Genomic DNA, 26,998 nt, shown 5'->3' on the forward strand with positions numbered 1-26,998 from the left:
AATGTCAAAGGCAATGGACATGTTTCAGAGGCAAACCCATTTCATCAAGTCAGTAATCTTCTGAATGGCTTTATTGGTTCAATCCCATGTAAAGAGTCATGGTAATTTATAATCCTAGTACTTCAGTTTTATTCCTAAAAGCATTAGGAAATAAAGAAAAAACTCAAAAAATAAACAGAAGAACTGTTCACCTTAGCTCCAGACAAAACTCTTGTCTCAAAGTTCCTCATTGAAGACAATGAACTTGCTGCTGTTGATATTAATGGCACCATAGTTTCAATGAAAAAGTCTAATGTATCATGTATCAGTATTCTGTTGCAAAAAATAGATATCTAGGGACATTATTCAATAAAGGTTGTGGACAACCAAAACTTAAACATCCTAACACCTTACCTTTATACATCTGTCTCCCCCAGAGTAGTGTACAGGACCAGATTGGTGTCCAAGCCAGCCTACCTACCACTGTGCCCACCTAGCATCAATGCTTAGCACAAAGCTTCACCTGTGTGCTTATCAGAGCAGCAGTCTGCAGCTGCCTGAAGCCAACCACCACTGGGAACAAAGGTGAGCGGTGATTTCCTCTTCATGTGCATCCGTTAGGTTTTCACAGCTCTGAACTATCTCTATGGGAGGCCCTATGGACACTATAGTCAAAGAGGAGAGCATTCTTTCTCACAAGAAGGAGAAGGATGAGGAAGATGCAATTCTTCCTGTATTTTGCTCTTTCATTCCCAAATTTTTCTATAGTGATAATCCAGGAGTCAAGCTGCCATCCCACAATCTGAGTGATTCAGGGTCAGTTCCCACTACTGTCTGATGGATTTCCAATCATGGGTAACACACACAGCAAAAAACAATCAGGGGAGCAGGAACCAGAACCCAGCATTCCTTCCTTCCTTCCAAGTGAGTACCCTAATGGCTGGGCTATGGAGTCATGGTGGGTTTTTTGGTTCAACAAAGTTAAATTATGTTGGCACAGTCTCCCAGGTTGAGCAGAGCGAAGGGAAAGTGCTAGAACCTTTCCTGTGAGGCAGGAATTTCTGAAAACAGCTCTCATTATTTGACCAAATGGTCTAAGAAACCTAGGGAAAGGGTGGGAGGATGGGACAGAACCTCTTCTTCTGGATATGTTTTAAAAGTAAGTGGTTGCTGCAGCTGAATTTTACATTAACCCAGACCTCTCAGTATAAGGCATGGGCAAAGTTCTCCTCTCAAGGAAACCTTCTGAGATATTTAAAAAACAATTCTCACTTTCTTCAGTCAGATTTCCACTGGCATCGGTTGCATGGCTCTGTCATGTTGGGAGCACTCTGGGCATGCTTTGAGACAGTCATAGGCACTAGAGGAGTCTTAAAATAGAAAAGTGTGGTACATAGTTTTCTCTTAAGACCAGCTGGGTAAAGGTATTTAAAGCTGCTGGTAAAGATGAGAAAAGGGGTCTAATGTGACATGGCAGAACTACTGGTCCCCTAACTCACAGCACTGAGGCCACCCACGTGCTTTGGAAAACCTCAACAGATCCCAATAGGCATCATTAGATGCCTTCATACCTTGAAAAATTCTGTTCCCTGATGCCATTTACTTTCTTGCAGGGTGCTGGGAGGGGGCCAGCAACTCCCTGGGCCAGTGTCAGGGGGCTGCCAGTAGGGTAGGGCTGGGGCTGGACCCCAGCGCCTGTCCCACTGTCCCGCAAGGGCGCAGGGCCCCGGGGGCAGCCGGGGCGGCACCAGTCCCAGGAGGGCATCCGGCACTGCCATGGGGCCAGGCTGGGCCAAGGCCAGGCCTGGTGGTCACCCGTGGGCCGGCGCCAGGGCTGGGGGCAGGGTGGCGGTCGGGGGGGTCTGTGGCTGGGCAGGGACAGGGCTGTGGCAGGGCTGGAGCCAGCACCACTGCAGCATCACAGGGCAGCAACTGACGGCCCCAGGCTGGGCTGAGATGGGGGTCTGGGCTGGGTGTGGGGGGAGGCCTGGGGGGCAGGGGGGGCTGGGACCAGCAGGGCTGTTGGTGTCCTCACGGCCTGGACACTTCCAAGTAATGTGCAGGATCCAAAGGCATGAATGTGTGTTTCCCTCTTGTGTTGCCAGCCATGCTTTCTGCTGCCAGCCTGCTGCCAGGGAGCCCACTGCTTGTCTTGGTTGCTCTCAGGAAAATCTTGCCCACATAAACTCTGCTTAAGTCTTGTCTCAGTATGTATTTGGATTTCACCCTTGATGTGTATTTGCAGAACGTGGCCCACTATATCCAACTCCCGCACATGATCTAAGCATCATATAGACCTAGCTGTGGGGATATTGATTTAAACATCCCTAAAGGGAAATAGAGGTTTCCTATCTGAATGAAAGTTAGTACCTTTACTTCTCACAGGTAACGAAACCCTGTCCATAATACCATAGCAAGTGTCAAACTGACCCATGACAACAGTAATGAAAAACCCTGCCCCACAAGCAAAGCTGCCTGGAATCATGTGATTGCCCAAACCAGCCGGTCACTGCAATATCATTTGCAGCTGTTTTAGATGACTCTGCTATGAGTGGCGTAACACCCATGTAGACACATTGTACGGTAAACTCAAAATCTCGACATGACTTAAATGCTATCTTCACACAAAATAAACTCATCAGAAACATAAAGACATTTATTGCAAATAAAGATTCATATTCACATCATTAAGTCTTATGAATTATAAGGAGGTCATTTTGCAATTTGTGAAGTATCTGTGTGCACAAGAGCTGCTGTTTTCATCAGAACAGCTGTCTGGGACATGCTTGTATTTATCTGAAAGTGCCAAGCCAAATATCCTTCTATCTATAAAGGTTTTGATTTGGCTGGTGACATTGTTCTGACACTTCCACAGTTTCATTTTCTCTGGATCTGGCAGTACAGGCTCATAGAAAACCCCAAACCAAAAATCTGGAAAACAAAGACATTTCTGGTATTACTTGGCAGTTCTGGAAATCCCAGGATACAACTGATACACAGTGGGAACATTTTGTTTGCAAATGTCTTGGATTTACATATGAGTTAAATCTGCTATGCAGATCTTTTCCAATGTAATTCTTAAAGAACATGACTCTATAATATTGCCATTTTACTGAAATCAGTATGTACCACAGATAAGATTGCAGACAGAAAAATTTCATTTCTTTAAAAGATAGATGCCCCTGTAGATGGGGAATCCTATAATTCTGTTTTTTTTAATGCAGTTGTTAGCTGCAATGGAGCACCACATACGCAGAAATTCAAGCAGCTTTAACAACAGTTCAATCTTTTATTTTCTAAGAAGTTGGAGGAACTTTCTGATTCCACTGCATATACAAAGACTTTTTTTTTGCCTTTGAATTCTTCTTTTTGGCTGTCACTCTCTGCTTTGTAAATATATGCATACATGCATGCATGTGTATACATGCACGGGCATACATCTATATTTATGTACATACCCCATCATTTTGAGTGGCAAATGATCATGCACCAATTTTTCATTTATCAGTAAGATAATTGGGATGGAAACACTGAGCCCACAAAAAAAAGCTGTTGCTTGAAATATAAAATTCAGTAGGATCATCCCTGTAGTCAGAATTACTGGGTGAAATTCCATAGCCTGTGACAGACAGCTGGTAAGATCAGAAGATCAGAAAGCTTCCTTCTGAATTTGAAACTAATCAGCCTGTGAAGGTGTTACACAAAAACTGGAAAGTATCCAAATGACATTTATGAAGCTATGTGCACCAGGATGTTTCATTTATTCAAGTTAGAGACAGTGGAGATCATGCAGAACATACGGAATAGAAGGAAGACAGGGAGTTGGGCTCACAGCTGGAATAAGCCATCACAGCCTCCCTGATGTACCATGCTTGCGTTTTCACTTATGCCCAAGTGAAACTGGGCCTTTCTTCTCAATATTATTTCCACTGATACAGTGAGCTAAAATCATTAACAGCCCAGAAGTGGCAAAAAGCAGCAGGCAGAGCAGGAATGCTAGGGAACCCTTTTCCTTGCCTAGTTCTTTTTATTTGTGTTTTTCAGAGGAGAGATATGGTTAAGCATGTAGCCTTTGATCTGCAGTAACTTGAGATGTGATAATATGCTATTCTATCTTTGGAAGGGAAAGATCTTTGGAGGGTGTAAATTGCCAGCTGACTATTTGTACCAGCTGAAGCTCTTCTCATATCGTTTATTCATTTTGTTTTCTAATCCTTCTATGATTGGGAGAGGCAGCCACCACAGAAGCTGCCAACTGGAAAACAGAGAAGAATGATAGCCAGTGAGCTAAAGGATATAACTCATGTAACTGCAGCCACTAGAGTAAAGCAACTTACAACTTACTTTCTGGATAGACATGCAATTTTACACTTCTGTTATATTTTTAAAAGCCATCTTTTAATATTAGTATGTATTTTCCCTCATAACTTTACATATAGACAAGAGACCTGACCCCCCCCCCAACATATAGTATCTTAAATAACATTAGGCTGATGCCAAATAAGAAGTTAGTGGCATGTCATCTCTCAGTGCTGCAGCTGCATTACTTTCCTGCTTACTATTATTTTCCTGGAAATGTATTTTTGAGCTGAGGCTCTTGCCCACTCTTAGACCACGAGGAACAATCCTCTGCCAATGACGTTAAGAAGTTTTCGGTCTGAATAACAGATTGATCTCTGCACAATGATCTTCATCATTCGGCTTTTACCTCAAACATCCACTTGTTGTGGGGGGGAGCAGAAACCACAAAGGAATAGTGAAAAGAATGAAAAATGATGGAAGAAAGTAACATGATGAATCCCCCAGTTCCTCTGTCATTTTCTCCTAATCAAAGCTTATCATTCATCAAGAAGCTGGTTGGATAACCTCACTATTTTTCCTCCTCTCTTTGGGAAAATTCTGCATGTTATTCTTCAGTATAGGAGGGAACAAGTAAAAGAAAGAGCTCACATACTCTGTTTTTTTTAAATACAGGAATATATGAAGCAGTACAGGTGTGTACTCAGACACATCCACACACCATCTTGATGGTTAAATTATGCCCTCAAAATAATAATTACATATAATAATTTCTCCATCATACAAATACACAGTTTAGGGACCACTAAGATATAACTGGCTTGAACTATTATAAATGCCTGACATTTCTTAATGAAGAATTAGGTCAATTAGTCTTTAGCCTTCTCTCTCCTGTCTTGAAGGGAAAGCTCCAAGGTCAGCTGGTGAGGACTGGCTAATATTCACACTAGTTGAAGTATAGCAGCGCACTGCATAGTTGGGTCATTTCTCCTCTAAGCCCTGTACGGTACATATGTGGCCCCAAAACAAATCTCATCTTGCCTCATCTCATCTTGTCTCATCGCGTCTCATCTCTTCTCTGTAAATTTCTCAAAATAATGAAGGGGCTATACAGCCATCTGATGGAGTGGTGCTTTTATAGCATGAAGCACATACACCATAGGGCATGAAATGAGGGCTGTGAAAGAATTGTCCTAAACACAGGGACCCAAACTTCATGCATACATGTCCATAAAGTTGGTCCAAAGCAGGCACAGGAGAAGTCACTTATCTCAGCTGTGCTGAGGATTCCTCCTGGAAAATGAGTTAGCTTTCAGAAAAAGAGAACTAGCTTATGCACAGCATGGATAAAGAGAGGTTGAGAGAGTGAGCTGAATTCTTACTAAAGGCACATGAGAGACATCAGTCAAGATTTGCGGAAGCCATCGGGAGGGTTTTCTTTTGACTTTAATAAGCTTTGGTTTAAGCCCAGTTACGACCAAATTGAAAAAGAAGACAATGGACTTCCGGCTCCACCTAGCAACAGTGGGGCAATACAGAAAGCTGCAAGAAGACAGACAGGCAGCTTAGGTAAGGCAGTTTTCCAGAACTTTGGATCCCCAGACAAGCATTTTGGTCATCAGAGAGTTGCATGGGAATCTCACAAGGGTAAGAGGGTAAGTTTTCTTATGAGTTGACTCTTTCTTCAAATGAAGAAGGGAATGAGGAAGAAAAGATCAGCCATTCTGCTTCATATATTTCTGGGGCTAGAATCTACACACCGCTCCATCCTCTGGGCTTACTCTCACTCTGGCTCTAAGGCTGTCAAATCTTTGCAGGAAAAGAGCCCTGTGATATGCTTATACAGGCAGCAGGGTGGTCTGATCCCACCTGGAGTTCGCAGCTCTGCAACCATATATGGTTTATATGAAATAACAGTAAGATTACGGCTAAAGTTAGAGGCTGTTTTCCCTTGTATTTTTAATTGAGCAAGCCAGGTGTTTTAATCCCATTCCCAATGCATTTTGAAGTAGAATATATTGTTTGTCAGTTACTAAATATTCTAATGGTATATACTGGTACCTCAATAACTGCCAGTCCAAATGCTAATCCCACAATTATTGTCATATGGTCTTTAACATACTTGATTATCAGCTCTCCACAAGGCTGAAAAATAAGACAAAATGATTAATTATAGGTAAGCACTATTATTATCCTAAGGTTACTAGAAATACATCCTCTAAAATCACTCTACTCTCTCTCCGTTAAAAAAAAAAAAAAAAAAAAAAGGTTATTTGAATTTACTCTGGCTTGTTGCTAATGAACACAAAGAATACACCTATACGTACCTTGTGCTCTGAAACAGATGTCTAGTCTTTGCCTTCCCAAATATGAACACGAACATAGAAAGGTACAAATTCAAACTGGGACACATGGCTGTAATGCCTAATGTTTGCATGACTTTCAGTTGACAGGGAAAGAAGCATTTATTCTTACTTTCATTTGGTAATCATTCATTACTAGGAAATGGCCCATGCAGCAAAGATCAGATTCAGAAGAGAATTTCAATTTCCCACTAAGCTGATCTTTGGATTTGAGACCTCTCATCTAGCTTATTATTAGGATCAGGCTTATCTCAATATTTGGATATGAAATCAAGCTTAAATATTAATTTTGACAAATGTTTGGTGGTCATGGTCGGGAGCTGGGGAGAAGAGAGTAATCAGATCTGAAGTTGTATGCAGAGCTACTCTCCTTTTTAATAAACACATACATCTGTTCCTGTAATGACTACATCTTCTCCAGGCATTGACAATACTCCTTGTGCAAACTGTAGGGAAAGCCAAGTGTGGCTTACATCCATCAAAACCACAGTAATGTTCCAACACAACATCTGCCTTTCCCCAAAATCAACGCATAGTTATATTCTTTCACCATATTTATTCCCTCACAGCAAACACATTGGCTCTTCCCTGCCAGTCCTTCTAGAAAGCTTTTCATTTAAGTTGACTCAAAACTGATCTGAGTTTCAAATCATTTTTCTTGGATCACAAGAGCTGACCGCCTTTACTAACATCTAACACCACCATGAAATGTGCATGTTTATGCCAGCCATACCTATCTTGCACCTGTGTTACTTTCTCTGATGGTTTCTCATGTGTCCTTTGAGGGTTTATCTGAGGCCAGACAGACATAAAAATGTGGCCAAAACAGCCTCTTTGTGTACAACTTATTTTCAGATCGGTTCTGGCACCCTCTACTTAACCAGACTATTCCCCTGCTTTAAAGCAGCATTTGCTTCCATGAGCTTATACAGGGAGGAAATTAGTGTGCAGGCAAGGCCTGGTCCGGGAGCTGTGCATTTATATACAACCAAATATGGACATTTACTAAAATCTGCTTTGTACTAGATACAGACATTGGTAAACTTCATACCACTAGCATTTCAAAAATGCAGCTATTTTGTGCTAGTTTTCCACTTTTGTGTGTGTGTTTTTTATTTCTATGCATAGAGTCCAAAGTTCCATATGAGGCGACAGCTAAATCTTGAAATTAATTGTGATTTTGGCTGCCCACCCACCGGTTTTTGAGTACTCCTTCATTGTTGCCTGTCAGCAGACGTTTTGCCTTATTGTTATATTAATTATCACAAGCTTTTCAAAAGGCCACAGTTGTAGGAAATTACACTTTGAGTATGCTGCCAGGAAGCCCACATCATGTAAGGTTTCTTTCCAGCATATTCTGCAAAATGAGTGTGGATATTTTTAGGAAAAAAATATCAAAAAACAAAGGTCTTGTATTTAATTAGTTCATTTTTCAGTAACTCTTAGCCCTTTGAAAGCACTAGGTCAAACTCAGAGCCATCATGTCTACCACCAAAATGATCATAACTTTCTGAGGGAGCAAGGAGACCCAAAGGGTAGCTGACTTTCTGCTCTGGCTAAGTGGCATATGACAACCCAGAAGCCATAATAGCAGTTTTCACCTGCAGTAACCAGGCAGACTGCTGAGGTCCTAAGGGTACAGCACTGTACCGCTGAAACAAAAGCATCCCGGGAAGAGAAAGCAGCAGCATGTTTCATGTATGCACAGTAATAACAGATGGACCAGGCACAATTCTGGCAAAGGAAAAGAAGGCAAAACTTGGTTTTCTTGGCATGAGTCAGGAGTGCTGACTGTGCCTGCCACTAAAGACAACCTTGGGTTAAAACCTCTTTTGGAAAGAAGAGTAGGGCATTGTATTTTTCTTACCGTTTTATAAATGTATCTGCCTTGAGCATAGGTGCAGAGGTCTGTTGATTGGTCCTCTGCTGCACATTCACAGATCTTATAGTTAGCAAGATGAGTATTAAAATTTTTTCCCCAGTCTTGCGGCCCATTCAGCAAACCACAGCACCGATTCTGCAAGAAAGGAGGAAATAGGGAGATGAGGAAAAAAGTGGTGACTTGCAGTCAGGGGAGAGTAGAGAAGGGAGCTGTGGGGAATAAAGGAGGAGAAATTGTCCTTTCATTTTTTTCCCACATGGAAATTTTCCCAGATTGATGCCTGTCTTAAAAACCCTTTAAATTTCCATACCAGTTATCAGAATGGTGCACAAGTTCTCTGCAGGTTATACTTGCATGTGGTAAGTAACATCTACCATAAATCACATCTTGAGAAGCCAGGCTGAAAAAGTAAAATTCAGGCACATAAAACTGTGAAATCCAGAAAAATAACCACCTTGAATGATGGTTTACCCTTTAAATTAGAAATGGATTGAGGAGGCCAGGGGTCCATCTGGGGTTTGTGAAACCTAGACCAGGTGCAGTTTCATTTCAGGTTCCACTTTATGCAAGCCACTAAAGCTCAGAGGTGCAGATTTGGGTTTGTGGTCCTCCCTCTTTTAAAAGGCAGCTGGAAAAGTTCACGTTGTTTTGTATAAAAGCAAAGCTATGGGACATAATAAAAGCAATCTCGGTCTATTTAAAAATTAATATAGTAATTATGGGCTTTTTCATTTCGCTCACCCTTCACTCATCCCTCCAGGGAACTGCTTATTATATCAGAAGAAATAAGTTGGCTCAGAAGCAAAGGACTAGGCTGGAGGTATAATGGGGAAGGAGAAGGGGAAGTAACATAAGCCACTCAAATATCATTTCTTGCTTCCTTTCCTTTCACACCAGCAGCCTTTAAAAATGTGGGTGTCCTTTAAGCCTATCCATCAAAGTCCACTGGGAGCGTGGCAGAGGCCCACACCATCAGTGATATCAGTGAGGTTCAAGGGTATTCTCTGCGTGATAAACAGGACAAGACTGGCACTAAGTGTCCACTTTCTGGTTCCCGGCAGGTGGGAGAGGTCACAACAGATATAAGCACAGGGAAAACAAATCTCCTTTGTATCATATTTTCTTTCCCCCTCTTTTACAGTAAAACATGGCGTTTAATGACTTCATAGCAAGAGAATATTCCAAATGAAATACACCCCAAAAGCTTTGCTTGTCCCTGGAGTAAGCTTCTTGCCTCAAGAGTACTGGATGGGGGGAGCAGTACTGTGATACAGTGAAGGAGCAGTTTCCTTCCAGAAGGGAAAGCTTTAACAAAGTAGCGGGCAGCCTTCTCCTAAAGGACTTTATCTAACTGGCAATCTCATTAGTTGGGGACATATGTAAGGGGAGACCAGGCCCTGTCATCCCCTCAGTGATGAGACAAGCTTGTGTGCCCCCGGAGGGCAACCAGATGCAGAGACAGCTTCCTCTGGATGGGGACACGAGCCCTCCCGGGGAGCGGCAGCCATCCAGCTCCAAGTTGTCGTCTCATTAAGGATCTGTGAAGTGATGAACTCAGACTAGGAAAGAAAGGGAGGGTGGGGATAGCAGAGCTTGTTAAAATTTTATAACCCTTTGTTTAGAATTATCATTAATAAAGGCCTTATAAAAATGCCTGCCACTGTGTCAACAGTGGTTTGAAGATTATTTGTTTTAAAATGAGAAGGCTAATTTCAGTGGGTGATAAGTAATTCCATCTTTCATATCCTACTGAAAAGAAATAGAAACACTGCAGCTAAAATAAACTGTTCTACATTCCATCCTCTTATCTCACGTTTGAGTTGGAACGGAAGATTTTCCAGAGATCAGGAAATACTGCTGAGACATTTCAGGCCTTAGAAGAACTGGCCATCACCAGACCAAACTGAAGCAGATGCCAATTCCGTACATGAAAGTGATCCAAGCATCTGAGAAAGCAGGGAGCTTTGGACACTGAAAACTTCTGCTGGGCTTTTGAGAAAAAAAAAAAATCACAGAAGTGTCGCTTTATATTTTATTCCCAACTTCAGACAGGAATAAGAAATCTTTAAACATTTATTACATAGGTTCATCTGACTGAAGTTCTGAGGAGGCCCAGACAGAGTTTGGAAAAGGAGAATAAAATCAGCATCTCAGTCCACCCTGAGGAAAACCCCTCGCTACAGGTAGCCTAAGCAAGCTGCACCTTTTAGATAACCATGGCTAGAACAAAACCTATACTTTATAACATGTATAACTTTCACTAGCCTAACCATAGCTGTGCAAGAGTGGCAGCTCTAGCATTACACAACAGTCTCGTAAAAATCAGTAGATCTATGGCCAAGTTGCAAAGTCCAATTCCTTGGTTCCTGAGAGCTGTTTGAACTTACACATTTGGTCTATTGCATTCCGCAGAGAATTACAAGCCTTAAAATTATCCTTCCTCCAACACATGCACAAATTTCTCTAGTGACCTGCAGTAAGGCAGCTAGATTGACAAAGCGTATAAGAACCATGAAAAGCAAATACAAACACATGCAGAGTTTGTAAAGGTCCAACAGCAATGAGAGGGCTTCCAAACCCCACAGGCATGCTCTGTAGGCCCTGTGAGCTCTATAGCATTACTGCTGGTGGACTGAGCATGCGGCCTCAAAGAAGAAACCGAAAACATCTTAACAGCCCCTTCCCAAAGTAAGGGGACCTTTGTTTTGGTTGTGTTGCTTGTTTTAAGAGAGTTATAATTCTTCTAAGCGCACTGAGGAATTTGTAATCACTGATGCAAAACTATGGGGTTTCAGGTGGTGTGAAGTTTGAACTTGGCAAACTGATTTAGGGAGAATGCATATATGTAGCCTTCAGACTTCATTAGCTTGTGTTGCCTTTAAAGGCTTTTCATCATCTACTCTAGAGTTCAAATATGTGTTACAAATTAACCACCCAGATGTTTAACACATCATCCTATGCATTTTTTGTTATTGAATAAAAATATATGAAACATATTTGGACTTGCCACACAAGCTGATAAAATAGTCCTACACAGACATACAGACAAATAGAGATCTTTCATCAAACCTTTCTCTAAATGCATAAGTCTCAAAGACCAGCTAACTGCTCTGAGATCGTGGAGATGCTTAGACGACACAAGGAAATGATCCACAAACATACAAATATACAGATTATGAAATTATTTCCTCTAGAACTAGTCTTTCAGACAATCCCACTGTGGGTCATAGAGAATGCCATCCTCTCGGTATGTAATAGAGAAAAGGGCTTTTTCAAACACTACAAAATCCACATCAATAGATTCACTGCATGTTGTGTGTCCTTGCCTCATTTCTCTCACAAATCCGTTCGTGCAAAGAAATCATTATGGAAAGCCCATGGCATGTGAAAAGACCAGAAATACCTTGTGTAGTGTTTTAACTTATATTTAAGTCAGATCCTTCCCTGTCCGCAGGAATAAAATCCAAATTTTTGGCGGAGTAGCCATAAAATAAAGCATGGACAAATGCTAGAGACTGGATGGATAATAACAACCTTTGTCCTTTGACACATTTTAATTACCTTTCTCTCGTACTCCTGGAACTTCTGTTGAAACGCTTTTGATTCTTCTGTAGAGCTTTGCAATGTCTTAATACTCTCCGAGAGAATGTTGTTAAGGGCTGTTTCAATCTGCAAGTACAAATATTATATTATTTTCTTTGTAGAAACAAAACTCTAGGAAGACTACAAAGAAAATTCAGCATAATACTGTACCTGAGATCTGTACACTGCTCCTAAAATCCCCGCTGTGATCTGAAGAATCAGGATCAGAAGCAGTCCGATAAAAAACTAGTGAGAAAACAGAGGGATAGAAAACCATATCTTTTACCAAGATAAGATCATTTCTTCTGAGTGAATGTTAAGCTCTTCTGTGCTTGAATAAACATTTAGGTAGAAAGAACTGAAGTTCTAGTCAGAGCTGCTCCAATTATTTCTTTTGGGGGGGATGAGAAAAGGGGGTCTTTGAGACAGAGTGTGTTCCTGATCTTTTATGGGCAGTCAATGCAAGGTGCAGGTCAGAGTAGTTGCATGATGGGCAGTGTGTAGATGAGAGATGTTGGGCAGAAGGTCAGGGAGGAAGTTCTGGGAGGACTAGCAGAGGGAATAGCTGGGAATTTAGGAGATGAAATGGGATAGGTAGCAGGGTATGACTGATGGCAGGAACTTCAGTGATAGCCAGATGAGGAAAAAGCTAGTGGCCTGCTAGATGTTCTCTGGACTTCATTTTCTTGTTGTTGAGGCCACCCATCCTTTCTTCTGCACTAGAACTTAGTGAGGTCTCAAGCACAAGATAAGCAATGAAAACACATTTCATAATCATAATCATAAATAAGCATTTGATTAAACAAAAATACTCCCATTCTCAACTAAGGCCACTTGCAAGGACCTTATCCACCAAATGTAGCTTTGGTCTGTGAAAGTTTAGCTGAAGGTTTTTGCTTCCTACCAAAAGCAGCATGCACCGGCTTTCCTTTATGGCACCACAGCACCCTAGAAATCCTAGGACCATGATGATGGAGCCCACAGCTATTAGTAGATCAACTCCTGCAAATGCGCTGCTGTCTATCTGGACCTCCTGAAAGGAAAAGGGAAAAAATCTTTCAGCTACAAGAAACTCTTCCTAAAAACATCTGTACCCCCCTAAAACAAGAGAATTATTTCATAACTGAGAAATATTCTGACTATCAAGCATAGAAAAGTTCTGTGCCATACAAAAACAAAAAACTATGCATTGCACCTTCTTAAATCTTTTGTTGGAGAACTCAGTAGAACCTGACTTTTCACAGTGTCTTTGTTTCTGCACAAGATGAAAGTCATCTTTACACAGTAAATAAAGATCTCTTGTCCTTAAAATAGCTTTGTTTGTTTTTGGTCGATGAATCTTTGCTTTTTATTGCAAGTAGCAAAACTGATTATCTTGAAATCTCTCCTACATTAATGTAAAGTAGAAGAAACAAAACCTCTGTTTGTCATTATAAGGCCAGGAACACACTCTTTCACTGTTCCTGAGAGAACACTTCTCAGATTTAAGCTGAATATACTAGAAAAAAGTTAGATATATTTTCCAATGCAGATTTCTTTTTATTTTCTTTTTCATTTTTTTTAAGCAAGATCTCTAATATTACCCTCAGAGATGAGGACTGTATTTTGATGTGCAGGACATTCAACTAAACAATTTGTATAGCTCAGTATTTTTAAATATCAAATTATTCTGTTCCCACAGGACTGACTGAGGCCAAAGGCCAAAATGGAGAAAAATCTTCAAAGAATATTTTCCAATGTGGCTGGTGCCAAGATTAGCAAAAATGTCTGGAAGTTGTCACATTTATCTTCTGATGGAAATTGCAAAGGTACATAGACAAGTATAATTTGAAGAATGTGTTGTTCTTTCCTCTTCCAAGTTGGACTCTACTTCCTGTTATTTATTCTTAGAAAGCTCTATTCATCTACAGCCAAATACTTATGGTCTGTTCAATTATTGCTCAGGCAAAACATACATTGATTTGGAATGAGATCTTTGCCTACATGGAGGCAAAAAAAAAAAAAGAGAAAATCCTTTCAATTTTGGCCCCTATTCTTAATTTCACAGCTTTTGGGGAGTACTCAGTGTCACTTCAGGAAAGCAGTTTGGAACACACTTAAGTATGCTTTTCTGAATAGGAAATCTCTCCAGAAATAAGAAAGGAAAATAGTTGTTCTGGTTTTCCAAGCTACACTGTACCACCTGAGCCATCATACTGGACATGAACACTGGAGATGGTCAACTAACAAGTGTGGCAACTTTAGCTTCACTGAAATGGACATGGGGGAGTGAGATGTGTTCTTCTTCCTCTTCTGCAGTACACAATGACAGTGCTTTCCACCATGACCTAATTTACCCCATGTCACAATGTCATCATGAAGTCGGTTCTGTTACATCCATCTTTTGGACATGAGGTCTCTGGGACCGACTAAGGGCAACAGCACCATCAGCTAAGTGGCGGGAAATATATAAAGTTGTCATCTTTTCTCCATCACCTTTTTATTTTCAGATGGGAAAATATAGAACAGAAAAGTATTGTTCTTTGATGGAATGTGTTAGAGCAGCAAAGGAATGATCAGAAATTTTGCAGCTTAATCTATCCTTAAGGTCAACCTGAAATCTGGAAAAAATGCTTCCATGATACACCTGGCCATTTTTGCATTCCTATGCGCATAAAGCCTTTTTGGAGATAAAAGTATGTGAATCAAATTTTCAGATTCATTTACCCTTCTGTGGCCCAAATTCACAAAAAGAAATATACTGCTTAAATCTTAGAGTTCACTTGTTCTTCCTGTTACCATAACAAAGCCGCAAGATACAGAGATTGCACAGCGGCCTTTTAGAGAAGCATCTACTTGCTCTGGAATTGGCTTCACTATAGGATGACAGAAAACATCTTGTGAGCAAGACATCAGTGCCACTGGGAGCACAGCTGGCAAGAGGTGGGCAGGGCCTGCAGGCACAAAGGGCCTTCATACAAACATGCCCAGCTGCTCAACAGCTCCTCAAGACTGAATTTTTCCTAGCTTTGAAGAAAGGGAGAGTCATAAAGTCTGAAGTAATTTAATGACCCAGATAAAATCCAAGAAGAGAACTCAGGGACTTTTCTTCCCCCCTCTAGGAGGGCTGTTAGGAAAATTTCGTCTTAAGTAAAGATTTTTGGGTGCCTAAAACTCTTTCTCTATAAATACAAGTGAAAAGGATTTTAAGAAGCCATTAAAAATACAAGGGAAAAATCCTTACTCCTTTTCAAAATTACAAGGGGAAAAGGTATTGTGTTACTGAAGATAGTTAGAAAGGTAAACTATTCACTAAAAATATATATAAGTATCCTTAAAAATATATGTGGCTATTGCGATGGGGAAAGATGTTGAAAAGTCTAGGAGGTGAATGACTCTTCATTATTCTCTCTAACACTGAAATCAATAATAAAACCATCATGAGTTTCATTAAAGCAGAAAGAGGCCCACATTTTCTAACAGACATCAGTGTGCATCTGCAGGAATTTACATTGGTAACACTAGGTGACACTTCTTGTGGTCACATGTCTGTACTTAAGATAATCTGATTACCTGCACCATTTTGTTTAATCTTAATTATCAAATGCATTACTCTTTACTCACACAAACCATCTCAACAGAAACAAAACTGCAGAAATGAGCATGGGAAATTAAAAGGTATATAGTAGCTTCCACATTTTACATGGGTCTGGTAAGACTGAATACATTTACCTGCTGAGCATCTTTGCTAACACGTATCCATATAGAGACACCCAAAATAATGCAACCACACACCTGCAGGAGAAAATAAAGAATATTTAGAAAGATGAGCAATTTCAGCATTCATATTGCACCAGATGCTGGGAAAAAAAAAGAAAGAAAGAAAGAAAGAAATCATTTGTTTGGCAAAGCGAAAGAAACCTCAAATACTAGAGCATAGAGCATTGATTCATAGTCAGGAAACTTCATAAGAATAGTTAAATCTTCAGTTATGCACCAAATCCCTGATGTTTCCACCCCAGAGGAATCCACGTTTCAATGATGATTTATGCATGGGAAGCACATAGACATTCTGTCAGATGAGAGAGGGATATAAATTGCTATAATATGTATATAACATGGTTGTAAAGAACATTGTTTCTTGCATAATGGAAATACATGAGATTTGATAAGGGATATTGGTATACATGTTATCTCTAGAATTATTCAGGACACATTTCTAGAAACCTGTTTTACCATGGTAAAACAAGCAGGAGAAGTTCAAAATGAAATCTTTCTGCTGTGTCACATCTGACCATCTCCATTCCTTAGAATCTTTCTCCTCTAAACTGCTCATGGTGATACTTGTTATTCCCATTCCAAAATAATGGGTGACTTGCTTTAAGATGTCAGCTAATCACTAGCTGTGCTCTTATTTCATCAATCTTTGATGTACCATTCCACTATGCGTCAGTCGCTCTATTCCTGACCTTGTCTGTGATGATTCCCACATAGAGCTTCTCTTTATTACTAAGTGTGGGAGACAGGCAATTAAGAGACTAATCAGGAGTAAAGGCTGTGAGAAAACTGGCAGGAAAGAGGAGTCACTGAGGACCAGAGTCTCATCATATTCGTAATTATCTTCCTGTATGGCATTAATGCTCAAGTCATAAATGACCCTGAAACGTGATGATATGAGCTTCCTGTGATGACTGGGATTCTCTTCTCTTCTCAGTGATGACTGATTCCTCTTCAAAATTAAATGAGCTATTTTTATATGTTTTAGGTAATTTTTCTTAAAAAATACTTCCCCCTCAAAAGGTTTCATATGATATTCAGCATCAAAGACCATAATGACTACAGCAGATTATTTAATATGGAACATTGCCAACACCCAAACATGAGTTCCACACATTTTCCTGCTCTAAGTAAAGTTCCTGTAAATACATTGTAAACATGAAAAAGAAACTTGTATGATTGATGACAGCTATATCATGTTATCAATTTTTACTAGAACTCTCCACTGAAATCTTGTCTGTCCCACTGAATCTGCCCAGAAACTGATGGTATCATAGGACCCTATATTTGGGTCTTGCTCAGCAGCACTATGTGTTCAGCAGCACTAGTGGAGTTATACACCAGACGATATGGGATCACTAGTGTGAAAACTTCCACTGCAGCAGCTAGTGCATTTGTATTGCGTATTTGGAAATATTGCATATTTGTAGTAATTGCTACAAACCTAAACAGAATTTGGGCCACTGCCTTATTTCTTATATGGGAACTCCCATAAAAATACAGCACAGTAGTAGAAGAAGTAAATAAAGCTGAATGTAAAGGAACTTATCAGTTAGATGGGAATTCTACAACATGCATTTCCTCCATTCAAAAAAGGAGTATCATTTATAAATTAAAATTTCTATAAGGCATATATATTTTAACTATAAAAATAGAGTTGTTTCATTTCAGTAAAATCTTGATATTTTGTTCCTGTTGGTTTTCTCTGAATATTATGCAATATAAAGTGTATAATAATGCACAAAGAAAAAATTTCAAATAATGAATCAAAATATTCTGTTCCAAAGGGCCAAAATAGAACACTTCAATTTTTTATGGAATACTCCATCCTAATTATCAATCTTTCCTGAAATAAAATTTCAGTTAAAGAAACACATTTCAGGAAACCGTTTCACTTTTAATGAACCAGTATTTTCCAATGGGAGGGAGAAGAGCGTCTTTGAAAAGATCCTCACCTGTTTTCCCAAAACTAGATGGCTAATATAGTTTTGCCTCAAGCCTTGACCAAGAACCAGTCACCTCCTCACAGTCTCATAAACTGTCCAGGAACAGGTCTGTTGTCCCTCAAATTCAATGGGTCCTTCTCTTCTTGAGCCCTTCACTCTCGGTGTAATTAAGAAATACAGCCTAGTTCAGTTCATATCACCTCAGACAAGCCTGCCGTGATAGTGGACCAGCACACCAAGACTCTGCTTTTCCTGGGAATACTAGGCCCATGGGGAATTTGCTCCACTGCTACATACCTTTTAAGCAGCCAATTTAAGGGTATAAGAAGGAGGTTTATACAAGCCTGCTCCCTGTTGGGGAAAGTATTTAACTGACATACTTGCTTGAGATACCTGAAATTAACAGCACTAAAAACATCTTATGGAGCACGTGGAATATGATGGCTCTTTGCACTCGCTAAGTTTGCATTGCTACTTACAGGAACAGAGAGGTTCGGTTTCTTTCCTGATGTAGGGTATAGGGAGGTGGCCACTTTGCTTGTAGATGGGACTGCATGTCTGAACTGGTATCAACAACTGATCAAAGATTACCCTATTACTACTAAGACTGCGTCAAACTAATGATCAGACATCAACACTGAGTGCAAAAAATAAGAATGTTGTGGGGTAGCAGAGGCTGAAAGAGTGAGAGCAGTAGATGGAGACTGGATAGCCTGCAAAGTCTGCAGAAGGGAGAGAGGAAAAGTCTGACCTAAGTGTCAGGTTTAATACACCAGACTGTCTTGAAGGTTAACTTAAGGACATTAAAAGCTTCGGATAGATACCCAACTCCAAAACACATAGCTTCAAAACTCATGCTCAGCTTTTACCACACCAGAAAGATGCAAAACTATGGAAACCTTGGAGCCCAACGTGGGGCTGTGGGCTCCTGGGAGGCACAAGTCACATTACAGCTGAGGCTGAGGATGGTGAAGCCAAAGCCCCTGGTGGATCTGTCTTAGTCTATTCCAGGGCTTAGATGCTGAGGGATATGCTGGGAGAGCCATTGAGAAAAAGGCACGGGAAAGCTAGCAAGCACATTCCTGATCCCCCTAAGAGTGGACACTCCCAGAGGGAATTCAAAGTGCTAGAAACAAAAGGAGACTGTGTAAATATGCAGCTTTTGCTATTCTCTAGTTAAGGTTTCTCACCTTCATTTTCCAGTATCATTTTAATTTTCTATCTGCCAACTGCCTCGTGTACCAGGAAAAGCAACTGTGGGAGCAGTAGCTATAAAGACATCACTAATCCCTGTGCTTTACTGCAGCAATTTAATGTTTTCCAGGGATTAGAGACAGGAATGTGAATTAAAGAATTCAGTTTAATTGTATTCTGTTTGCACATCCTCCAGTTTGTACCATAGTCTGTTCTTCCCTACCTTGGCAGTGCTAAACCCCTTCCTTTAAAAAAAAGTTAAAATAGCTGCATTTCTATCCCCACACAGTCTTGTCACATGCACAGCAAACACTCTCACCATCCTCCCCAGAATGGAGTAGATATTTTGCTACCTTTGACATAAACACAGGCTGCAGAGGTTTGTTCCAGGCCTGCTCGTTTCCTGACTCCCGAAGAATCATGTCTGTCTTTTCCTAGGAAACTCATGCCGTCGCTAGAGATTTAGTCTTGGGGCATTATTCATCTGTTCGCTCCAGAAGTAGTTTGGGGCTCTCCTAATGCCAGAGGTTTGCCTATGCTTTACCTTACAGTAAATATAGATGCATATTAATAGAAAAAATGTCTTGAGGAGCAGGAATTCTAAGTCATATACTTATGGACCTTTTTAAGTACTGTTGCAGAAAAAACTTCAATGCAGATGTCAAATATCTTCAATCTGCCTTGGTGGAGGTGGAGGAAGAAGAAGGGGAGGCAGTCCAAATTTGTAAATCATCACTGGCCTATTAGGAATGTATTTGTGAGGTCCACAAGTGATCAAAGAATTTTGCTAATTCTTTTGCTTGTTTTGGCTAGCCACAAATTTTCCAGAACTACTGTTTGTGGTCCTTCTTGAATGGTATCACCTTTTCACTAGGAAAAACCCCTTGAGGCAAATCCCATATTGTGGCTAGTAGTTCCGTTTCTGGTTTCAGTAAACCTCTGGCGAACCTAGCAAATCTCTGACGGGAAAGCTGACAGTGAGGCTGAACCATGAGAAAAATGCTTTTTAACTCAAACCTTTCCGAAACTACCAAGGCCTAAAATTCTTGCAAACCGGCTGAGATATGACAAATAGACAAATACGGTTCAAACTGCATTAGAAAGCTGCCTGCTGCGCTGCTTTGAGTGCAGGCCAGGACAATTTAGTACAGCTATTGGTAGTACTGCCAGCCCATACCATTTTAACATTCATTGTCCCCTGTCAAAAACAAAGTATGAAACTGAACGTACAACAGAGAAGCACAAAGAAGGACGCAAAAAAACATTTGTCAAGCAAGAGACTACAAATACAAGTAGATTTCCTTTTGCTGATACTACACTTGCAGGATTGTGCAGTTTGGACGCAAACAGAAGACAATAAAAGCAAGAGAAAGATGCATTTACGTGGAGTGTCTTGTCTTGTGACTGAAGTGAGGGATATGTTACAGACAAGGAGACAGACTCCAGGCTGTTCTAGTTTCGAATTGGAGGGAAGTCTGTTTTGAAAGAAAAAGGGTAAGGGAAGGGCAAAAGTTAAGCATATTCTCCTCTCCCTGATTTAGAATCATACTCTGGTTCCCCTTATGCTGTATTTTCTTCACAATTTCTCAACTACAGCCTTCAGATAACATTGAACGCATTTCATGCATCACTAATAACAATTTAAACATCAACTTACCCAAAATAAGAAGTTGAAGATGAACATGGAATACTTCATGCAGCGGCTTACCCCTGCCATTTTCAAAAAGCTGAGACAAAAATGAGAACTGCAGAAGAAGCTTTCGTAAGAGTTTGTCCGCAATAAAAGGTTCTCCTGCTTCCTCAGAAAACCTCTCAAACCAAGTCAAAAGCAGTGTGTTCTGCTGCTAAAAGCAAAAATGGTGCCCAAGTCAGCTACAATTATTTAAACAATTCATATACCACAGGTAAATATTAACTGGAGCCTTGGGGAAGCACTACCAGGTGTTATCGCTGAGCCTGCAGACTCTCATTGTGTCTCTGTGAGCTGTAGTTTTTTATGGTTCTGTTAGTCTCGTCCTACACCCCAAAAGTAAATAGATACTGCAGCAAAAGCCACAGTTTCAATGGAAAGGGAAGTGAAAATAAAATCATTTTACAGAGCTGCTTTTAAGAGATGGGAATGACAGCATTTCTTAACGCTTTGAAGTTACGGCACTTGCTCTCTTTCATTTCTCACTGATCATTGCCAAAATTCATTCACTCATGTTTGCAATCATACTCCAGCCACTCGACTAGAATAAAGGGATGGGTCTGAGCTATCCCTGCAGAAGAAGGGGCAAGGAATCTGCAGCCATTACGTCTGTCTTGCTGTCTACTTCAGATCTTTTTCCTTCTCCTCCCCAAACTGGGACCCTGAGTGTTGTGGAGCATGAAACGTCCTGCTGTGCAGGTTTCCAAAAGTATTGAGAACCCCAGCACAGCAATCACGATTCTGGCTTCAGATTCAGGATATCTCTTGGCAACAGGAGCCAGATTTGTCCCAGAAGACAAGGCAATATACTTGTTTCATTAGTTTTGTTTTATGTCTTGTTCGTTTTCTTTTGTGTTCCTCAAACTAGAAATCATTAGGGGAATATAAAAGTATCATTGCTCTGTCTTTTCTGTCTGCTCATTTTCTAGAGAAGCCCAATATACCAGTCCTTGCAGGGATAAGGGTCATGCCCAGGTTCCCCTGGGTTCCTCATAAGAAAGAGGCTTTATTTTGTAGGTGAGCACAAAGGACTTAAATGAGAAAGATGAGGGACATGCTGAAAGGAGTTGATTTATGAAGTCCCCTTGGCACAAGCCCAATTTTTAGTCTTTACTGTCAGTTTTCATTCTCCAGTTCTGTTGTCTGTAGCTGAAAAAAGTGGAAAGTGTTAGTACATAACACACCTGTAGATGGTGACAAAAAGATGTAACTTAGAGCCTTACTTTTGTAGGACCCACAAAAATGTACTCTACATTGAAAATAACTTCCTCTGGCTGCTTTCTAAACCAGCTTTCAATGAAGGTGTGATGTTGGAATCTCTCCAGTCACTCTCACTGATTTTGTTTAAACAGACACAACCGTTCCCACTTTTACGAGTGGCTGTATACCTGCCTTCAACTTTCTGGGCTCTTTTCTGGAGTAATTCTCTTTTTTTCTAACTCTAGGAGATTGGCTCTCTGACTAGTTTATTTCACAATATCCACCCTTAAACTAAGAACGTTCCTAAAAATAATTGCACTCATGAAACACAGATTTTGTATGGATTGGGAGAAACAACTGTGTGGTATGGTTTAGATCTAAAGCACTCAACAAATAAGTAAGTTGAGAAATGTGGGTGTCTTTATGGAGAGACGCCATAGCCACAGTTGAATCATGAGAATAGTTTAAAGTGCCATATAAAATTGTATGAAAAGAGCCACAAAGGGTAATAAAAGAATCACAGATGACACAGGATTTGAAGAGATAAGTCTGAAATCAGACCAGCAATTTTAGTAAACTAAGTTTACTACCAGAGGAATTCAGAAACAGCATTCTGTTGTACCAAAAGCTGCTGTTATAAATTGCCATGCGCAGCAGATGCCCATTAAAAAAAGGCATGAGTTATAAGCATTGTTTTCTGTGAAATGCTTAGTCCAGGCATCCAATAAGAGATCTCTGAGGTAAGTTGTGCTTAGGTAGAAGGACCATAACACAGAAAGCAAGCATAACCATGCACACACTGGCCCTTCCCAAGAGGCTGCTGTGCAAAGACTTGGCATGTGTTTGAGGCCGACTCCTGCTCACCTCCCCACTTTGCTTCACATCACTCTTGGGTTTTGGGCATGGACGGAGGTCTGCGCTGGCAACGCCACGGAGAGACCTCCCGGGCAATGTACAGTCCTGGGCTGCCAGAGGGCCCCAGGCCTGCCCAGGAGGCAGAGTGTGCCGTGTCGCCTCCAGAAATAATTTGCCAGAAATTCTGGGATAATTTTTTTGTTAAAATACGCCTATTGAACATGAAACACAAGCAAGCTCCAGTAAGATTCTAGTTCTTCCTAAACCTTGAAGAATGGACTTGTCAGCTGCCTAAACAAAATGACCAGGTTTGCTTTTATATATGTTTTATGTTTACTGATCTCTCTGGCAAAAAAACCAGACTTTGCTAGGACCTGACAGATGCTCCTTCTCTAAGACGACAAATAGGGAGCAAAGTCAATGTTAAATATATTTCTTAGTGTGTTTCCAGTGTGCTAGGTGTGACTGCTGAAAATAAGCATAGTGTCTGAATTTACTACAATTCCTACATGTTTCCTATCTATATTTAATGGCACCTGAAGCAAAAATATGCCATCCAAATTAAAGGCATACAAGCAGCTTCCATTAAATGAGAGATTTTCAAATCTTCTGTAGGCATTGATCATTTCTTATTCCCTGACTACACAGTGATTTTTTTAATATGTCTTGGAGAAAAAGGGGGAAGCCATAATTATGGCACAGTTATAAATGTTTGCGATTGTACCTATAAACTAAAGTGCCTATTTTACAAGGTAATAGTAGATGTGGATGAATAAGAGAAATGTCACAAGAAATTTTACCTGTAGATCTTCACCGCTACTTAACTGCACATGCCAAATTGCTCCTGTTACCCTCCTGTGAACCATTTAGACAATCAGATATGCCCTCCCCAAAACAAGCCCTTTGCCACAGACTGCCTGAAAGCTTTGCCTAGTGAAGAAGTAGAAGTACCCTCCCCAAATTCTGCCCCTCCGTACAGACTAGGCTGGCAGGATTATCAGCCAGCAGCCTGGGTGCGGCGCCGGGTTCCCGGGTGGGAGCCCTCGACGCGGCGCTCGGAGCTCCTCATGGCGCGGCGGGAGCTGTGACGCGGTGATGACCTTGCCTGCTGAGTCCTGCAAGAAACCAGAGATGAACGGGGATATTTCGGCCGAAGCAAATGCCAGTACACCTGTCATGGACCTGGACTAAAGCATCACCTCTTTGACACTTGGTTTCATAATGCTTTCAGCCTCCTTGCCCGATCCTTTCCTCACTCTGCTGTGCTTTCGGGGCAGAGAGCCGAGGGGTGTGGGCAGCTTCCCCAGTGCTCACGCACCTCCCAGGCTCTCTTCTACACACGTCTTTTCCAACATCAGCCTTATAGCTCTCTAGGTTTACACTGAACAACACTTTTCTTCTCAGAAATGTTAGACAAAGGGTACACCGATTTTGCAGGGGTCCTTAAAAAATCCCTCTTCAGCTTGCCCAGCATAAGAAATACAAGTGTGCTCTTTGTTTTTCCACACTCCCACAGACACTTAACACACATAATACACACCTGGACCCTTTTTCCTGCCTCAGTGTCCCCATCAGCCTGCATCTTTTTTGGATTAAGCCAGAGACCTTTAGGATCTTTCTTCTTTTTGCTTATGCAGTCCTTTCTCACTTTGGCAGTGCATATACGTGAGTCTCCCATCTTCTTGTATGGCTTCCTTCCTTCTCTCTAACACACAAAAACTTTTATTTTAACAATCTCCATTTCCCTTTGTGAGGTCCCCTTCCATGATCAGGCTAACTAAGTGACTAAAGTCCCATATCAGATGATTCACTGTATGTTTAGTGACTTCTTCCTTAAGCCTTGAACTTAAAAAACTGGTTTGTACTCAGCAGCAGCCTGCTCTTTGAACAGTGGATTATGGACAGTGGATGACAAAAGGGTTTTTTTTACCATTGGAATTTCTGTTCAGTGGCATGACAAACACACAACAGAGAGGCAGGTGAGAACTATATTTGGTGTGAAGTTTGCAGCCTGACAGAGGTCTGCAGTGCTCTAAAGGAAGGGTTTTTTTTCACTTTAGGGCTTCTTTACACTGTGAGGCTGATGTGAAAAGCGCAGAAGAGGAAATGAGCATCTGGCCTAGGTGTTTAACACTATGGGCAGGTCTGCACAGTTTTTCCCATGAGATGGCTCTGCCCTGACCTACCCAAAGCCAGGTAGCTGCCTTACCGTGACGTGGAAGCCAAGGCAGCATGCCCAGTTTCTCAGAGGCACTGATCTGTTGCAGCTCAGCAGTGCACTAACCACAGCTACCCCAATTCCAGTTCAGAGCTAGCTGGAATCCACCTAAAAAGCAGTCCTGTGTGGTCCTTCGGTGCCAATTACTGCAATTGCCTTCTCTGCTTTTTTTCCCTCCCCCCTTCCACACCCTGAACTGCTATGAGGGTGAAATTTAGAATTTCTGATGCTTTTCATAAAAACAAATAAACAAAAGCCCACCCTAGAATAATTATCAACTGGGGTATTACCTGGCACATGACAGAACAAAGTCCTGACTCTGAGCGTGGTCTGGAGCCACTCAGTTTCCTACGGCCTATATGAGTGAACTGGGCTCCTGTTAGTGTTTTACTGGGAATTGATTTCTCTCCTGTTAGAGCTTTCTTTTCACTTTGTAATAATCAGCATTCATAGCCATTAGGAATGTAACCCCTTTCCTTCATGACCACTACATTTCTCTGCACTCCAGCCAACAAAAATATAACTTTTATATATAAGATACAGCCCAACAGGTGAGTTGGTGAGCAATACAGCTTAGAAGAGGCAATGGCTTGACTGCCAGAAAAACCCCTAGATGTCCAAAACATGTCTTTATATTCAGGAGCAAGGAAAAATCCTGCAATGTTGCATGCTGGTCAGATGCATCTGAACTCTGGTCTGGGAAATGTATAGCTGGGCTGACCTGGTGCTCTCTCTCCCTCCTTCACCAGGGCTGGTGAAAGGCAGGGCATGCTTATGTTACCCTTCATCCCAGAATAGGCACTTCAGATCAGGCTCTTGTGGCTCAGGTGAGTGTTAACCACTGAGATATTTGTCAGTGGTGCATCATCCCCTCCCTCTGACTAGACATTTCACTTTAGTGCTGGAAACCTTTTCCCTGGGGAGGAAGGAGGGAGTTTAAATGGGGATATATCTCCACAAAAGGTTTCTGTTCTGACAAAACAGTTTCATCAGAAAATTTCCAGCCAGCTCTGTGCTGGACTCCTATCCAGGCGCTCCATGGCCTGATGCCAACATCACTCATATGTTCTTGCTTTGGCAAGGTCTAAGTATCTTGAAGGCTCTCACTTCCCCTAAAGCAATAACTCTTCCACCAGAAAACAAGCTACGCAGCATGTCTGCCTATGATCCACTCTTACCTCCATCCCAAAGGATGCAGTCTCCTCTTCCCGTACACTGGCAGTTTTCTTCCAAGCCTTTCATCTGAGAACTCTCATATCCAGAATACATATTTTTAAGCTTTCATTGATATCTGGCTCATATTAAAATAAGAAAAGTTTTGATAAGTCCTTAAGTACCAATAAACTCACATACCTAATCCACACATTCCTATTTTCCCTCCTCCCCCCCCCCCCGCCCCCCACCTTGACCTTTTCATTTACTGCTAGCTTTCTTGGCTGTTTTACATCCTTTTTGGTTATTTACCTACTTCATGAACTAAGCTGTTCTTTTATGTAAGGCTCATGTCAGGGATTTCCTATTTCCCCAGGCCTAGTCAGGATTCATTTAGGTTAAATGACTCTGGGTTTAAAATATTCTGTTGGTTTCAAAATGAATCCCTCATGGATTAACATGCTAATCAATGTCAGTAAGGGTATCAGTATCTAGCCTGTAAGTATGGAAACCATTTATTAAGACTAACTTTGCTAACAAAATCCTTGCTAAGGAAATCATACTGAATATGATTTTTGTAGGTTTGTATTACTTAAGCAGGTCCCAGTGTATGGGAGCTGTTACTAACATAAGAAGTGGTTTTGACCCCAGGCGTTTTCAGTATATCTGCAGAGTACAGTATAGATCACGGTGAAGAAAGATGCTTTAAAAACATAGAGAACAGCCATCTTCAAGGAAGAATCAAAAGACTTCAGATGTCTCTTGAATATTACCTTCTTTTTCAAGCAGGGGGGAGCTTATCCATGAGTACTTCTCCTGGAAAAGGACATGCATATTTCATATTCTGGTCTAAACACCAGGAACTTGATTCTAATTTTGTTT

The 26,998-nt window shown here is 41.0% G+C and overlaps 1 protein-coding gene across 1 annotated transcript; it reads right to left on the minus strand.

The window, feature by feature from the left end:
• Positions 1 to 2,617: 2,617 nt before the first annotated feature.
• Positions 2,618 to 20,939, minus strand: TSPAN8 (tetraspanin 8). Its single transcript, XM_026100299.2, has 8 exons — positions 20,659 to 20,939; positions 15,817 to 15,879; positions 13,010 to 13,138; positions 12,277 to 12,351; positions 12,085 to 12,192; positions 8,509 to 8,658; positions 6,340 to 6,423; positions 2,618 to 2,910 (listed from the first exon to the last, which is right to left on the minus strand). Exons 1-8 carry the CDS (start codon positions 20,716 to 20,718, stop codon positions 2,857 to 2,859), a joined length of 723 nt encoding a protein of 240 aa, XP_025956084.2. The 5' UTR covers positions 20,719 to 20,939; the 3' UTR covers positions 2,618 to 2,856.
• Positions 20,940 to 26,998: the final 6,059 nt, after the last annotated feature.

Source organism: Dromaius novaehollandiae, chromosome 1, assembly GCF_036370855.1.
Source record: "Dromaius novaehollandiae isolate bDroNov1 chromosome 1, bDroNov1.hap1, whole genome shotgun sequence".
NCBI lineage: Eukaryota > Metazoa > Chordata > Aves > Casuariiformes > Dromaiidae > Dromaius > Dromaius novaehollandiae.